Genomic DNA, 18,366 nt, shown 5'->3' with positions numbered 1-18,366 from the left:
TGTCCTCGACCAAAAACAGTCCTGGTCGAAAAATAGTCATAGGAATGTGTTGACTAATCCATTCGTTGATTTAGCCACGTGAACCCTGGGTGTCGCTATTCGGGACAATAATCGGCGAAAATAGCAGATCTACAAGCTCACAACTTGTCGTGTTGTAACACCAGTCCCACACACGGCCTCCTTGGGGAGTTTACAAGAGATGAGCTCATAGTTTTTTTCAAGAAATGATATATCGATCATGGCAAAAGAAACATGCGATAACATTGAATCAATTAACACAATCTTGGTCGACTTACGAGACCAAACCGACGAATTAGCACAGATCAACACCAGGGATTTTATTGTGCCGATTTAAAAAAAAAAACAATGAATGCACAGAAATAGATAAATAAATACCACGGTTCCTTCTGCAGCAACAACAGTTCTGTTCTGTTTTGTTTTTTTCCTACCACTGACAATAGGGGTACTGTCAAGTGAAACATGTTGCGCTCGCTGTGTGTGATGTGAAAGTTAAAGCAGCCTGGCTATGTTTGGCGTAGGAGAGTGTGTAGGAGGAGTGCTAGAGTATGTGGTCAGCGGTGTCAGTCCGCACAGCGGAGTCTCTCTCTCTCTCTCTCTCTCTCTCTCTCTCTCTCCCTCTCTCACTCTCTCACTCTCTCTCTCACTCTCTCTCTCTCTCGATCAAGCCGAGTCTCGAGACTAGTCCCTGTCACGCAGGCAGAGTGAGAGAGAGACAGAGAGAGAGAGAGAGAGAGAGAGATCCTGGATTCCCACTAATCATGTAGGGGGGGGGAAAGAATCATTGGAAATGAGGAGTAAGAGTGCTTTGTGCTCCAATCACCCCACCGCCACAAGAGCAGATGTGAAAAATGTTCTCCATGGTGGATTTGGTCACCCGATTGTTTTTTAGAGTCCACATTTCTTTCGCCTGCCGTAATGTGGGCTGAGAGTGGTGGATCTGTAGTGAATTACCGATGGGAGTTTTGTTACTAGTAGTATGTGTGTGAGTGTGAGTGTGCATGTGTGCGTGCGTGTGTGTGTGTGTGTGTGTGTGTGTGTGAGCGTGCGCGCACGTGTGTGTGTCTGTGTGTGAGCGTGCGGCGCGCGTGTGCTTTTATGAAGTAGTCACACTATTTTTACTCCAGACTTGTACACTCATTTTTAGTGTACAGGAAATGTTATGGCCCCATGAATCAGCATCGCCTCAAACCTCCCGACCTGACCCCCCCCCCCCGCCCCCCCCCCCCCCCCCCCCACATCCCGTGAAACTCCTCCCGAGTCTCAAAACAAACATTGCCCCATGAAATATGCTCTCTGCTGACCTCTGACCCTTAGCCGAGGTCAACCCCAAGTGTCAGGTCAAGGTTCATAGTGCATTATTTCCTGCTTCACAATACCACCTACCAAGCACTTTGTTTGTGGGCAGCTAAAAATCGAACAAAATGTGTTCTATAGATAATTGATAGAATTTCTTATTGACAAATCGCAATTGATGACAAAAAAGCATACAATAGTCAACGGGATCAAAACGATAAAGCTTTAAAAGTGTATTTCCGTTGTGGTCCGTTGATTGTGACAGGAGAAATACAGGGTGGGTATCTGGGGAAAACTATACAATAAGATGAAAACAATATGCTGTTGCATATATCCAGGGCTTAAAGCCAAAAACAATCCCAAGACTGAAAATGTTTTTTTGCAAATCTGCACTGATCTCATTAAATGACCCCTATGAGATCCTCAGGACTGAAATCAGTCCCCAGGACTGAGAACTTTAAGCCCTGCATATATCAAATACAATGATACATTTTAAGTTACATTTGTAAGATTCGTGTTTCCAAAACAACTGTATGATATTATATCACACATACGATTGGAAACAAATGGTTTTCAAGAAAAGAGGAAAGCCTACATGGGTTATATTTTATCCAATGTCACTATGCATGCTCCTCATGGTACCGTAGCACAGTGGTTCCCAAACTTTTTCGTGTCAAGGACCCCCAAATCATTTATTAGGCCACGGACCCCCCATTTGAAAACATATGCCAGTGACCCCGATAAGGGAGGATTTTTACGGCTCTAGCAGTGATTCCGAAACATTAATTTCATGGACCCCCCCCAGTTTGACACGCATTATGCTACGGACCCCCGATTTAATGGCATTTCTATCTCTGGTACCCCAATTTATATTGTAAAACCACTGTTAATTTAACTCTGAGAGTGTACAAATGGAACCAAATGGACCCGCTAGGGTCCATTTGGTTCCATTTGTACACTCTCTGAGTTACAGACCCATAAGGGTACATTTGGTTACAAATTATCATTTAGCTGGGTCCCCCCTGGAACTCCCTCAAGTACCCCTGGGGGTCCCCGGACCCCACTTTGGGAACCACTGCCATAGCACCACAAAGGCCTTAAAAACAAGGCTTCAGACATCCCAAAACAAACATTTACCCCCTGCTCATTATGCTATGGTGGGATGGCTCAGTACAGCAACTTGCAATGGGTCTGGTCTACAAGATAGATGCATGACCTGTCAAACTACTTCAAAAATGTTTTTTGTTTGGCCAGCTTTGTGTGTTTCTGTGAATCATAGTGATGATTTGATTGGCTGAGCACCCCATAGCGAAGATTTAATTGGCTGAGCAAAGTACGTTTTGAGGATAAAAAGTGAGAACAGAAAAGTGAAGATGGAAAAGTGAGGACCGATTTGGATCAAATCTGAAGGAGTAAAAAAAATGGTTAGATGTGGAAAAATACAGGACAAAGGTGCGCATACAAGGTTTTACACAGATCGGTGCAGTTATAGGTAAAAACTTTTCAAGTGGCATTTCTTCCTCAGGCTAATGGGAATGTGATGGACATCGCACGCTGTGTTCATGATTTGAGGCAGTTTGTTCAAAACGAAGCAATCTAGATGGAATATGAAAAATCACACCCGTGTGAAGTGAGGGGCGCTCTTATCATCGTACATCATCATTACGTAAAATAGACACTATGCCTATTTGCTCAGACACTATGACGTAAAATTCTCCATTCATTGTCAATGGGAATTTGTTTGTTTAACCCATTTTGACCTGAGATCAGATTTCAGTTTTCAGAAAAAGCTATGTTTCTGTCAGTCGTCAGTCATTTTTCAAAAATAGCAGACCTACAAGCTCTACCACCGAGTGGCACGCTACGAGCTTGTAGATCTGCTATTTTTCAATAACTAAAGCATAACATAATTCTAACACCAAAAGGGGTTCCCGCCCAAAATGGGTTAAGATTTAATTAAGTTTGTGGACGGTAACCAAAAGCTGGAAATCTGAAAGACCCTTTTTATTTAATGACTATAGAGATACTGTCTATACCGATTTGTGCAATGTTTGGACAAAATCTGTAGGGGTGCTGTCAAAAAAATGTGTTTAGCAAAACTGGCCTCCTGGTGGCGCTAAAACAGGCCCAAAAACCTCTATAACAGGCCCAAAAACCTCTTCCTCCAAAATGTGGGGCAGACGTTCTGCTCTGGCATCCAAGGGAGTGTGTGTGCAAAGTTCCGCTGCGATCAAGCCAACATCGTGGGAGATTAGCTGTTCACAGACAGAAGGACGGACGGACGGACGGACGGACGGGTGCCTCAGTCGCGGTGATAATCTTTTGCAAACTGTGGCAAGTGACAATCTTTAATCTGCACTTCAAACACAACGAATTCATCTCAGTCTCAGTCTCGGTTGTTTTTTTGTTGGGGTTTTTTTTGTAATCACATAGCAACAAATTCCACCTTAGATGTAAAGTCTAAAGGGGACTCGCTATTGAACTTCCCTGTTAGGGGAGCATGGATCTCCCATAAGGCCCCTCCTTGGAGCTCCGCCGAGTTCTTTCTCCCTGATCATTATAGTTAGTTCTTAGCTCTGTGTTCACCATCCAAAGGGGGCTATAGATCTTCCGCTGGGAAACGCTATACTCTAGGTCTAGGCCATTACCATGAGAAACAACCCCTGTCAAAAAATATCACTAATGGTCAGTTTTCACTAGATGCCTGTAATGTCAAATGTCCTCCGTGCCTGTATGAACGTCTACTCCTCCTTGTATAACCCATTTTGGGCGTGAACCCCTTTTGTTGTTAGCATTATGTTATGCTTTAGCTATTGAAAAATAGCAGATCTACAAGCTCATAGCGCGCCACCGAGTGGCGCGCTACGAGCTTGTAGATCTGCTATTTTTGAAAAAATCGAAGAACCACTGACATAGAAACATAGCTTTTTCAGAAAACTGTCAGGATGTAGAAGACATTTTTAGAATCTGATCTCAGGTCAAAATGGGATAAGCACTCTCCCTCCTCCAGGCCCTCGGGCTATCATCCAGATGCTTTAGCGCGGCCCCTGTGTTTGCATGGTGCTGTATATAGGATGGCTGTGTCACAAAGGGCCCGGGGCTAACACCGCCTGGAGGCTTTGAAGGCATTAGCTCCTCCGAGGCTCATCACAGTCAGCCTCAGTCAAAGGCATCCAGACACAGTCCTTTTTTTTTATACTCGGCACCCATCGCCGATTCTCTCCGCCAGTTAACGCATTTTGACCTGAGATCAGATTCTATAAATGTCTTCTACATCCTGACAGTTTTCTGAAAAAGCTGTTTCTATGTCAGTCGTTCAGTCATTTTTCAAAAATAGCAGACCTAAAAGTTCATAGCGCTCCACTCGGTGGCGCGCTATGAGCTTGTAGATCTGCTATTTTTCAATAGCTAAAGCATAACATAATGCTAACACCAAAAGGGGTACCCGCCCAAAATGGGTTAAGCGGAAAAATATCGAAACCAAAGAAAAATATATTGTGTTTCAAACGGCGACCGCAACTGTAGTCTAGAATGATACTTGAAGATTATTTATGGTTTATAACCGCAACTGTTTTGTTGGAGGCGCGCAAACCTATGACAGTCGCAACTAGGAATGCAGTCAGTGGCAGTGATGAGATGTCAAAATCTGGCCGGCCCTCTGTAGCTCCCGTTGAGAAGCGGGGGAACATTTGTGCGGAACGAACGGTCAAAATAACAGTGTGTATAGAGTTACGTAAAAGTGAAAAACAGACACATATTTGCATATTGGCTCGGGCTCTTTATGCATCTGAACTCACACACAAATGGAAAACTTCCAGCCACCCCCTCTCTCTCTCACTTTGACAGACACGATTCGCACTCTCACACACAAAGGCACACACACACAGACAGACAGACAGACAGACAGACAGACAGACAGACAGAAAGGCAGACACCCACACATGCACATGCACGTGCGCAGACAGACATATAAACACACACACACACACACACACACACACACACACACACACACACACACACACACACACACACACACACACACACACACACACGGCGTGTGACAGCGACTGGTCGCATGACGTAATATAAATCAGGCTTTATTATACACTCCACCCCGGACCCCGCCTGCCTTGCCTCTGTCCTCATGCCATTGTCTTTATTAGGGGATACTGGTTAGCAGGGCTGATTTTCCAGCCCCTTGCGGGTGAATTCTCTAACGAGGCAGGCCATTTCCAGCAAGCCCTTGGCCCGCGGCCACCCAAATGAAGACCACATTTCTGCAGCAGCACACAGTCTAAACTGTCTGTGTCTGCCTGCCGTTTAAAGGCAAGGCTCAGTCAGTTACAGCGAGATCGGATCTCGCTGCACTTCAAAGCCCGCGTGGGCTGCAGTGCTCACATCCTGCCTTTTGACTGACATCACTGCACTGTATGGAGAATGACTTCAATCCCTACAGCCGTTAAGGTATACAGCTAGGGCAAGAGGGGGGGGGGGGGGGGGGGCTTCAGCACTCACTAACACTTTAGCCACAGTTTTGAGAGCAGGGGGCACTCGTAGACAAGCAACCACCTGCTTCCCTGCAGCCTCCCTCAGCTGCCTCACGCCAGGGAAGATGGGAGCCAATTCTAATCGACACCAAACACCTACACGACCAGACACCTTTCTACAAGCGTCATAACCCAGTAAGACGCCCTGAGGGCGAGAAGCGACCTTGCGAGGTCACGTGCATGTGTCCTGGCGCTCGGGGCTTTGGCATGGGGGGGGGTCAGATCAACATATGGAATGAATTTAGTATACTGGTCATATATGGAGCGTGTCTTGAGTGTACAGGGTTTGATGAGGTCAGATCAACATATGGAATGTCAGAACAGGTCAGCTCCATATATGGAGATCTAAGGGTTTGAGGTCAGATGTAGAGTTGCTGGCCGGCTCCAAATGCAGTCTTCTCCATGTATGGCTATCCAGGGTTGGATGAGGTCAGTGTCGTGATCTTCATAAGATGGCCATATATGGAGCGTGTCAGTGTCACGAGGCGTGATGTCACGAGGTGTGACCGAGCGACGGACGGGGTTTTGCATTTTTTCATAGTAGGTCGCAACAACCCAGCAGGTTATGATCAGCCGGTATTTTTCTCATCCATTAAAGAACCACTTCACCACTTTTCAACCTATCTCCATATAATAGGTCCTCACTAATAATCATGATAAAATGGCACGATTTTTTTCTACTCAGTCTGTGTCTCATAGGAGGGCTGTGGGCAGTTTAGAAACCGTCGTGACATCATCATTAGGCAGATTATTTTTTAAACAAGATTTTTTTACAAAAATGTTTAGATTTTCATTATCGTAAGAACGAAGGCTTCCATTTTCGCATTTCAACTTTTCAGGACTAGAAAGCCTGCAGTTTTTATTAGCTTGTATTCCCCATCGATGATGTCACTGGAAGACGGTTTCTGAACTGCCCACAGCCCTCCTATGAGACACAGACCGAGTAGAAAGAAATTGCGCCATTTTTTCAAGATTATTAGTGAGGACCTATTATATGAAGATAGGTTGAAAAGTGGTGAAGTGGTCCTTTAAGCAAAGTTCTGCTGCTCAAACGGAATCATTCAGCTCACGGTGCGCAAAGTGCTATTAGTGATTTATTAGGGGCAACAAGTTATTGATAAGAAATGAATGGAAATCAATGATAAATGAATAGTATTCACCACGACTATAAATACAAAAGTGGACTGCATCCACTGCACACACACAGCTGTAGCGGCAACAAAAAGAGCTCGTAGCCTAGCAACAGCTTCTCCATAACAAGGCCACTTGATTTCTCCGTATGTGGGACTAGAGTGCACTTTACCGATATGCGGGACAGAACCAAATAGTTACAGTCCAGATGAGGTGACCATTATCCCTTCCGTGATCAAGTCATACCAATTTCACTGTAATATCTGCATGTTAATATCGTCATCTCAGAGACAGCTTTGCAAATGAAATCATTCCAAAAAGTAAGTGTATAAAGTTCATGTGTTTGTACGCTGCTGCCACATTTGTAAAATTGTACCTGTTCGGTCTAATGAGGCGCGGCAAAGAAATATTGCGCGTCACAATCTAGCAGTCCCTTTAGCATTGTGCACATCCAGTTTTCTCTGTGCGCAGAATAAAATGTTACGCGTGGGATGGAGCAATGCTGAGGAGCGACGACAAAGAGCATAGCCATGCGAGTGCATGTGTGTGTGTGTGTGTGTGTGTGTGTGTGTGTGTGTGTGTCATGTGTGCGTCATGCGTGCGTGTCATTTGCATCTATCTACATAACTGCGTGCATGGGTGCGCGGCGCTATAGACATTAGAGAATACATCTACGCAGCACGAAATAGAGAAAGAAAAAGAAAAAAAAACTTTATGAGGGACGGCGATGCCGGGAAACCCAGAAGATGCAAAGGAAGAGGGAGATTGACGAATCGGCCCCCTGTGACCCTCCTCCTCCTCCTTGGATGCAGTGACTGCATCTGTGCGTATGAACCCCAAGCAGCGAGGATGCAGCGCGGGCCCCAGACCCCCCAACAACCCCCCTCCTCCCCGATGCATTCCTGCTCCAGCTGCTGGGGCCTCCTCCTCCTCCTCCTCCTCCTCCTCCTCCTCCTCTCCTTACTACCATGCTCTCCGACCACTCCTCTTAGCCCCCACGCTCACTCACTTGTTCACTCACTCACTCACTTACTCGTGCCTAATTTAAGCTCCGTACCGAAAACAGCCGATCTACAAGCTCACGGCGCGCTGCGCGCACGCCGCGTTGCGTGCTTGCAGATCCTCTGTTTTCGGGACACGCGACACCGCCGTGCGACGAAGCGTAAATCAGGCTTTATAACTCACAGTTTGGGGGCCTGGGAGTGATTATCGGCCCATCGCCGGGAGGAGGAGGAAAGCAGGAAAAGCAGCTAAGGGAGAGAGAGGAAAAAAAGAGAAAAAAGAGGGGAATTGTCTGGAAAACAACTGCTTCTCTTACCCCTTGTTCTGATTCCAGGGGCTCAGCTTTGACTCGGACTGCAGGCATTCCGTCAAGCATTAACATCCTGTTTGTGAGGCTGTCTGTGGAGGAACACACAGAGGAGGAGGTGTGAGACAGACAGAGGTTTCAGCATGACGAAGCAGCGCACGCGCACACACACACACGCGCACGCACGCACGCACGCGCGCACGCACGCACGCACGCACACTTGCACAACTACAGTACAACAACATCCCACATATATAGTTACACTGCCACAATAAGAAATGCTGAATGGACACTACTGTGTCTCCTGTTGATGAAACAGTAGGAATACCGCTGGTTTTGTGCAGGGCTGGGTATTTGCCAACAACCACGCGATCGATACGGAGGCCACGATACGATATGTATCGCGATACGAGTTGATGTTGCATAATGGCCGTGAGTCCTACAAAAATGTACCTTTGCAGAGTCCTATAGACCACCGATTGCCGATGTTTTGTCAGAAGATTGAAAGTTTCCAAATCAATTTGAAAAACCTAGTTGATACCATTTAAACAAAAAGCAAGGAAAAAAATAATAATCTTTTGATGGGTGAATGCAAAAGATTTATACCGTAACTGTCGGGCAGAAACTCATGCTGATGATAAAGCCGCGTCACAAACAGCATTTCCTGACATATCGATAGGTACGGTACAGTACAATACCATTATCGGGCAGGAATACGATATGATTATTGCCGTATCGATTAATTGAACCCAGCCCTAGTTCTGTGGCCCGTGGAGTAGTACAAAGATAAACTGTGTACTCACAGCACACAGTGTCACTCCCTTGCATCAGCATCACAGATGACATTCTGTATAATTACCCACATGTCACATCAAAGAGGCCTGCTCGTAATGTTCTGCACCGCTTATTAGCACGCAGTTGAACATGGAGCAAAATGGCCACGGTGTGAAGACGGTGTGTGTGTGTATAGCGATAAAAAACAGTGTCTAAGTGCTTTACATGAAAGTATAAATCAAAATAAAACATGATAGATACTTTATTTGTCCTTTCGGGAATTTGTTTTGTGCCAAGCAGTCATCAGGATACAAACAAACAGATCACACAGTACATTGACAATAAAGAAACAATGCCAACAGAAGGCCCTCCCAGTCATAGCTCCAAGAGGCATCACATCACACTGTATGCACGGAATACTGAGATGGGGCTTGCTTGTTCATAAGTCCTATACTTATGGGAACGATGACATGTATATAAAGTATTGACTAAGAAAGGAAAGAGGCCGCACAGCTCGTAGTCACGATGCCATAAACTTTATTTTTCCAACGTTTCGGCAAAACAGGTTGCCTTCTTCAGGGTATGACACACAAAGGGGTAAAAACTGATATTTATAAAGATTGGGACAAGGGTGCACTCATCGGGGAGTGTCCTCAATCTGGCCAATTAACACCCAAAGTGGGTATATGGTTGCTGGCAACAATAACTTTATTTGTACATCATATATAGAACAATATGCAAAAAATGTATATAAAGTATAAAGTGCAGTTAGAAATAATAAAGTCCCGGCCTAGAGGAATAAAACAGTATGGTGCAAATGGTGCAAATAAAAGTACGTTTTAACCCATTTTGGGCGGGAACCGCTTTTGGTGTTCTAAGCATTATGTAACAAATTATGTTATACTTTAGCTATTGAAAAATAGCAGATCTACAAGCTCGTAGCACGGCACTCGTACGTAGGTCTGCTATTTTTGAAAAATTGTGAAGATGTGGCACAAATCTTTGAATATTTATTCCTTCAGAGAGAACGTGTTTAACTCAAATCTTTGATTCTAGGGAGGTCCCTGGAACAACATATTTTCAGATGGGGGTCGGCGGGCAATTACCTATAATTCTGGGGCTCCTTGAGAACAAATGACATAGAAACATAGGTTTTTCTGAAAACTATCATGATTTAGAAGACATTTAAATACTGGCGACAGGCAGGTGGGTTCAGAGTCGAGAAGCCATGGCGGCAGAGGCAGTGTCACTGCTGTGGACCGGACAGGCTGCACACAGGCAGGTAACGAGTTAATAACGAGAACATAATTAGGAGCCAAGCCAGGCAGGAAGTGCCTTAACAGTAAAATCTTAAAACCAATCCGAAAATAGACAAGCAAACCTCTGTAGGGAAGTAAGTCTAATATGGTCTCTTCTCTTGGTTTTAGTTAGTCTAGCAGCAGTGTTCTTTAGTATATCGAGTGTTTTTTTCGTATTCTGTTTTGCTTAAGTAGGCAGGCTTCACCACCTGAAAATAATTATGTATTGTCGGCATAACACTGAAAATAAATAACATGCTTAAAGCACGTGTAATGTTGCTCAAGGGGAAGCATATATACAAAGAAAATAGGATTGGACATAAGGTTGAAGCTCGGGGCAAACCACGCGGTATATAAGGGAGGAAACATGGGCACCGATTGACACTAAAGGCCTATGATTAGTCAAATAAGATGTAAACCACTGCAAGGCAGTCCCAGATATGCCAACCCACTGCTGTATTCTATTAATATATAATATATGTTGTGATCAGTGGTGCCAAATACTGCTCTCTCAAGTCCATGTATGGAACAGTACCCAATATCAGCATTCATTAAAAGACTAGTTTATGACTAATCAGTAAAGTCTCAATGCAGTAGCAAAAACTGAATGAAATTCATCATTTCGCATTCAACAGCTGCCAGAGGTTGCAACAAGCATGTTTTTTCCGGTATGAATGGGACTTTTAGAAATTGGCCTATAATTGTTGGAAATGGATGGGGTCAAGAAAGACTAGATTCTCTGAGAGTAGGCTGAACAATAGCAATCTTCAAAATAATCAGGGACACATCCAGAGGATACGGAGCTATTTAGAATTGAAAGAAAACAGACGTGTGAGATGTCTGAAATGTCTAATCAACAGCGCTATGCGAGACACAATATCACTCACAACAGATATGTTTATTGCCATGAATTACATCAGTAAAACACTCCCAACTGTTGGTAGTGAACCTGAAGCCCTGTGTTCCTCCACCACCTACATTATCTTTTAAAACGGCAAATGTTCCCCCCCCCCCGATCCAAGGAGATATGACTCCTCGAGATGACAATACATCGTTTACTGTCCAAGCTTCGCTGACAATAATAATAACCTATACATGAGCAATGTTACAAACCCGAAGGACTCGATAACGTGTCGTGACGTACTGTACCACAGGCCAAATGTACAGTACAGTAGGCTGTACTGTACCACAGGCCTAATGTACAGTACAGTAGGCTGCCGCAAGGCATTCAATTCCCTCTCTGTTTCATTGCACACTAGGCTGCAAAAATAGAAGATATGGCTTTTTTTTTGCGTGCAAGAGTTTGCACGCACGCACACGCACACACCTATTGACACACTTGAGATGGCACACATCATTCTGAACATACAGTATAGTATAGGCCTATGCACGTACACACGCACACGCGCACGCGCACACACACACACACACACACACACAAACACACACACACACACACACACACACACACACACACACACACACACACACACACACACGCACACACGCACGCACACACTTAGTGAATATTGGCTCATCTGTTATTACTCCACGAGCATCACATTGTTCCTCCCCAAGATGGGCAGTGCGGTGCGGTGCCTCTCGCTCCGCTCCGGCGCTGTGGCTTTAAGAGGGATCCTCAGACGCAAGCCAATGACAACAATGCATGTTCCGTATCCCTCAGCTGGGGCCGACCTGAGGTAACCCAGCCTCTTATTATTTTAGCAGCAGCAGTACACGGAGGAATGCTAGCAAAGGCAAATGGGCTCCAAAACATCTCTACTCTCTCTCTCCACTGCTGGCACCAACAACAGGATGCGTGGCCCAGACCTGGGCTCATCATCATCGCCAACCGACGGGCCGAAGAGAGAGAGCACGCGAGCAGCACGGCCAGCCATGCACGCTTAAGAGAGAGCCAGACCCCTGAAGCGCTTTGCCAGACCACCTGACCACCTGACCACCAGACGTAAGGTCTCCAATGCTGTAAAAAATAAATAAAGTCATGTCTGTGTCACCAATAAATGGTTTAAAGGGGAAATAAAGAAAAATATTACAAGCTGCACTACTGTGCCCATTTTTACATGAAGTAACGCGTACATGTTGCTCCCTGGATTTCCGAGGCTAAAGCCGCCCAAACCCTGGGTGTGTTTGTCTTGCAAGAGAGGGAGGCGGTGAGGAAAGAGATGGAGGAGGAGGAGGAGGAGGAGGAGGAGGAGGAGGAGGGAGAATTTTCAACCTGGATCTGCAACAGTGTTGTTTTCGTCGACTAAAACGAAGACGAAAAATGTTCGTCGACTATACCTTTTTTCACCGACGAAAACTAAATAGAAACTAAATGAAAACTAAGCTACGATGACTAAGACTGAGACTAAATATATCGACAATTTCGTCATGAAATAAAAACGAGACTAAAATGTTAGGAAGGGACTAGTGGACAAGAGATCCACTATAAGTCATTTTACACCTGGTTGCATGCTGAAAATAGCCGATCTACAAGCTCACAGCATGTCGCAGTGAGCTCGTAGATCGGCTATTTTCAGCATAAGCGTAAAATCTGTCCTTACAACAGCATCAAGGCCCGCCAAAATACATTTCAGTCAACTAAATCAACTGTAGATTCAGTCGACTAAAATCGCACGACACTCGACTAAAACGAGACTAGCTCCAGGTGACTAAAATATGACTAAAAACTAAAATGAGTTTCAGTCCAAAGACTAAATGACTAAAACTAAAATAGAAATGTTCCTGACAAAAACAACAGTGGCAAGAGGGAGGCGGTTGAGGAAAGAGATGGAGGAGGAGGAGGAGGAGGAGGGAGAGTGTTCACCCTGGATGTGCAACCACCCCCACCCTCTCTCAGGTCTAGGTCCCCCAGGTACCACGCAGCCTGGGCTGTGCTGCTGCTGCTGCAGCTATTGTATTGTTGTCCAGGATATGTCCTTCGGCTTCAGGTCTTGTGGTAGGCCCAGATAGGGTTGCCATGGCAACGTTACTGGGCGGGTGGAGCATGCATGCACAGCCTCAGTCCAGCCTGGAGCCATGTGTTGGGGAGGAGAATAGGAGAGAGAAGCACTCACACACACACGCACAGGGAGAGAGAGAGAGAGAGAGAGAGAGAGAGAGAGAGAGAGAGAGAGAGAGAGAGGGAGAGAGAGAGAGTGAGAGAGAAAATTCAGGTTTGTTCTCTAAAAAGATGGCCATCATTCAGCCAGAGACCTTCTCTCTCTCCTCTTCTTCTTCTGGAAAATAAATAGATAAATAAATAAGAAAAACATACCGAGACCTTTCACATATAAGGTCTCGATCTGCCCAGTGGGCAGTACGTTTCACTTTGTCCAAAACATGCGCTCCCGCATATTCAAGAATATGAATGCTGGGATGCTGCGGCTGCTGCTAGGCAGGCCTCCTTTTTTATTCAGTGTAAGCTTTGCCACACAAAGTCATTCAACTCCTACTCTAAATGCTTCGCATAGAATTTCTGATCACGTGGACTTTCTGGTAAATGTGGAACTAAAGAACTCTTAAAAACCCCGATTCACACCATGTTGTGCATAAAGGTGTCGTCGTTCGCCGGGAAAATAGGCAAATCTACGAGCTCACAAACCGTCGCACCGTGACGAGTTGCGAGCGTGTAGATCTGCTATTTCTGGCGCGCAAAATATATTATAAATATATTATTAAGCATCATAACTATAACTATCTATCCGCGGCACGGTGCAGTGAGTTTTGATTGATTGATTGATTTATTAACAGTTTGCAGAATTACAGTACATTTCAAGTACAACTCAATACAAAAACTGTGAGTGGACGACACCATAAAGCATTACACTTGTTTACAATAGGGCCCACCATTTTCAATTCATCAAAATGCAGCTCACTGCTTGGGGGGGGGGGGGGGGGGGGGGGCAACGGCCAAGTCTCTCCAAGTGTGTCTACAGTCCAGCTAATCCAGTGGTTTGTGACCACATTCCTAATGAACTGGCCCGCAGCACGCTCCTCATAGGAAATCAATGGCCAGTGCATGCCTCTGCTTGTGGCTGTAATGACTAATGAGCTAAGAGCAGGCACGGAGACTTAACACAGAGTAATGACCTAATGGAGTAGCGCCGCGGTATGGTAGGGGTCGCATCGGAAAACTTTGACCAAGTCGATTGTCATAACCCTCTCGTTCTACAGAAATGCTCTCAATTAATTTCCAATCAAGACACCCAGGGTGGGGGGTGTCTTGAAATGTTTATTATTAACAGAGAAACAAGTGTGAAATGAAGAAGATTTCTTTCAAAGCTAATAAAACAAGTGGTGTATACACACACAGTGTTTCTCTGTTGCTAGATTTGGTCTGCTGGCAGCCGGGGTGCTCAATAAGCCAGCAGTGCACTGTCCGTCAGCTAGTCAGTAGAAGGCTCGGTGTGTGGGAGATGAGGACAGAGAGGAGTGAGAGAGAGTGAGAGAGAGAGGGAGGGAGGAGAGGAGAGGAGAGGAGAGAAGGAAAGAGGGCAGATTAAGATCACCTTTCCATTTGCTGCTCTCTGAAATGAAATGGCCATCCCAGGTGTGAGGGGGAGTGTGGGACGCAGGGGGGAGGGCAGTGGAGTGTTGAGGCATCTCATTTGTCCCTCCTCCCTCCCCTCCCCCTCCCCTCCCCTCCCCCGCCCTCCCCATCCCAAACCAAATCCCTGGGTAGCTGGAGAGGGACCGAGCAAAGAATGAGGCCAGTGCTATACGAGAGAAGAAAGAGAGAAGGTAGAAATATGTGGATTTCCACGTGCTGTGCATCAGTGGTTCCCAAACTTTTCCATGTCAAGGACCCCCAAATTGACACTAAATATAGCCCGCGGACCCCCATTTGAAAAGATTTGAAGAGAAGATTTTTACGGCTCTAGCAGTGATTCTCAAGAACCCCCAGTTTGACATGCATTAGTCTACGGACCCTCATTTAATGGCATTTCTATCTCCGAGACCCCCAATTTATATTGTAAAATTAAAGTTAATTTAACTCTGAGAGTGTACAAACGCTCTGAGTTATACAGACCCGTAAGGGTCCATTTGGTTCCTATAACTATATCATTTAGCTGGGGGACCCCCTGGAACTCCCTCAAGGACCCCTAGGACCCCCCCCGGACCCCACTTTGGGAACCACTGCTGTATAATACACCTTCCCTGTGAAGGGTAAAAAAAGAATTACTGAATACGTTGGGTTTTTTTTTTTTTTTAAACGTCTGTTTTATGTATCTGTTACTCATGCATTGGAACTCGTGTCAAGCCTTTTTTTTCCCAATCCTCCAAGCCCTGCTATCTCCAGGCTGGGGTCCAGCGGCTCCTACTCCTAGCTACCTGATGGCTATCAGCCCTGTTGCTGACGGTAGCTGATAGCTGCTCGCTGGAGCGCACGGATAAGGCACAGCCAGAACCCGCCGCGCCAGACCCCGACCAGACCCAGCCGATCAATAAGAGGTGACAGGCCCTTCGACAGAAAAACTCATGACCTTCTCGGACACAATGCTGATCTCATATACCCACTGACCTCACTCGCTCGCAACGCACGCACGCACTCGCGCACTGCCAAGTGTTGATTTCGTCGACTAAAACTAAATATGTTGACAATTTTGTCAACAAATAAAAACTGGACTAAAATGTTATAGGAAGGGACTAGTGGACAAGAGATCCAGTATATAAGTTCATTTTACAGAACGGTTGCATGCTGAAAATAGCAGATCGGCTATTTTCAGCAAGTGTAAAATCAGTCATTACGACGGCATCAACGCCCACCAAAATACATTTTAGTCGACGAAATCAACTGTAGATTTAGTCGACTAAAATCTTATGATATTTAGTCGACTAAAACTGGACTAACACTAAAACATTCCGGGTGACTAAAATGGGACTGAAACTAAATGAAAACTATTCAAGAGACTCTATTATATTATATGACTAAAACTAAAATCAAAATTTGCTGCCAAAAACAACACTGGCGAGACGCACACATGCACGCACGCACATACGCACGCACACTCACCCAGTATACTGCATTTGCTAATGCAGATATTTAACCTATCATAAGGACACTGGCACTAGTCACTGAACAATGTTGGCTGGAGCTTCATGTTCCCATGCATGCTGCTGTACCTACCCACCGATCAACCAGGGCTGACATTGTGTGAACGAGGCTAAGATGTATTCTCTTTGATAAGGCAGTTAGTTGCCCATTGTTAATTACAGCTTGTTTTCAAAAGGTCAGGTTTTTAAATGGGAGGTAATTAGACAGGAAGTGGAGTTAAAAGCTTTGAAACAAACAGTATACAGTACAGTATACTGTGAGTACAGCGTAGAAGTCATACAGTACAGTATACTGTGAGTACAGCGTAGAAGTCATACAGTACAGTATACTGTGAGTACAGCGTAGAAGTCATACAGTATACAGTAATGTTGTGGGGGGGTGTTAGGGGCTATATCTTGCACCACCCCTTAACCCTAAACTTATTTTGCCATTTTTTACTATTTTTAAAAAACCTTTTAAAATAGTTCAAACAGCCGATCTACAAGCTCACAACGTGTCGATGTAGATCGGCTAGTTGAACTATTCAAATAGTAAAAAATTACGTTAAGTTTAGGGATAAGGGATAAGGGTGGCGCAAGATGGAGCCCTAGGTGTTTTGATTGATTGATTGATTGATTGAAGTATTTATTAACAGTTTGCAGAATTACAGTAGATTTCAAGCACAACTCAATACAAAGACTGTTAACTGTGAGTGGACGACCCAATACAGCACTACACTTGTTTACAAGAGGGTCCACCTTGTTCAATTCATCATAATGTGCTGAATGTTGTTCTCCAATAATAATTAAGCCAACAATAAATACAAAATCTATACTCTCTCTCTCTCTCTCTCTCTCTCTCTCTCTCTCTCTCTCTCTCTCTCTCTCTCTCTCTCTCTCTCTCTCTCTCCTCTCTCTCTCTCTCTCTCTCTCCTCTCTCTCTCTCTCTCTCTCTCTCTCTCTCTCTCAGCATGCACACGTACAGGAACAGCCACACATCGCAACAGACGGACCCACTCAACCCCTCCAATGCTTTGTTCCCATGTCGAGCGCCAGAGCAACTGTGTGCATCTGTGTCACAGAGGCTGTGGACCTGCTGCCACGGGCTCAGAGGGGAGGAGGAGAGGAGAAAAGGGGAGGAAAGGAGGGAAGGGTGGAACATGGACCATATTAGCGGAGATATGTGGGGGGGGGGGGGGGTGTGGGGGGGAGAGTGCTAAGGAAGGTTATAGCAGGAGAGGAAGGGTATGCGTGTGTGCGTGTCCTGTGCGAGCGTGCGTGCGTGTGTGTGTGCGTGTGTGTGAGTGTGAGGGGGTGGTGGGTGGGATGGAATGGAGTAGGTGGATGATGGAAGGATAGGTGGGAGGGGAAGGGGGGTTGGGGTCGGTTGGGGACTATGAAGACCCCAGCAGAGTCTCTGGCAGTACACAGCAAAAACCCGGTGTTAGTTAATTTAACTCTGGAGAGTGTTCATCACTGCCATTTTTTTTTTACACTCACAGAGTTAATGAACGCTGCGTAGCGGAGGTTGGGAAGCTTCTGCAACCAAGGAGAGCAGGAGAGGGCTGATGAGGGGGAAGGGTGTTGGGCGGGGGGTGGGGTGGGGTGGGGTGGGGGTAGGCGGAGCGCAGCGAGAGAGAGAGAGAGGGGATATGGACCCGAGCCAAGGCCGGTCGAGCACAGAGCACACGGTGCAAGCATGCCAACAGACCCCCCCCCCCCCCCACCCCACCCCACCCCACCCCCACCCCACACTTCCACCAAAGAGGGAGAGAGAGAGAGAGCGAGAGACAGAGAGTATAAGCAGCAGAAAGTGCATGAGAGAGAGAAAGCAGTCCAAAAAAACAATTTGCGTGTTTTTTTTTCCTTTAATTGCCTTGAAAAACACTTCCATATTTTCTCATCTTGTATTTGATATAGACTGCTGACATCATCGGCGGTTCTATGTTGTTCC

At 45.6% G+C, this 18,366-nt stretch overlaps 1 protein-coding gene across 1 annotated transcript in view; it reads right to left on the bottom strand.

The window, feature by feature from the left end:
* The window catches only part of klf12b (Kruppel like factor 12b), a gene marked incomplete at its 3' end in the record, with an annotated part of 47,343 nt that overhangs the window by 11,759 nt on the left and 17,218 nt on the right, over positions 1 to 18,366 (bottom strand). Inside the window, 1 exon segment of the mRNA XM_079519031.1 lies at positions 8,314 to 8,396. Within this exon segment, the coding sequence (XP_079375157.1) occupies positions 8,314 to 8,379 (66 nt within the window). The 5' untranslated portion in view covers positions 8,380 to 8,396.

Source organism: Electrona antarctica, assembly GCF_951216825.1.
Source record: "Electrona antarctica genome assembly, chromosome: 13".
In the NCBI taxonomy this organism is placed as follows: Eukaryota; Metazoa; Chordata; class Actinopteri; order Myctophiformes; family Myctophidae; genus Electrona; species Electrona antarctica.
Note: the sequence above shows the minus strand (reverse complement) of the source record. Positions and strands in the feature narration are given on the sequence as shown.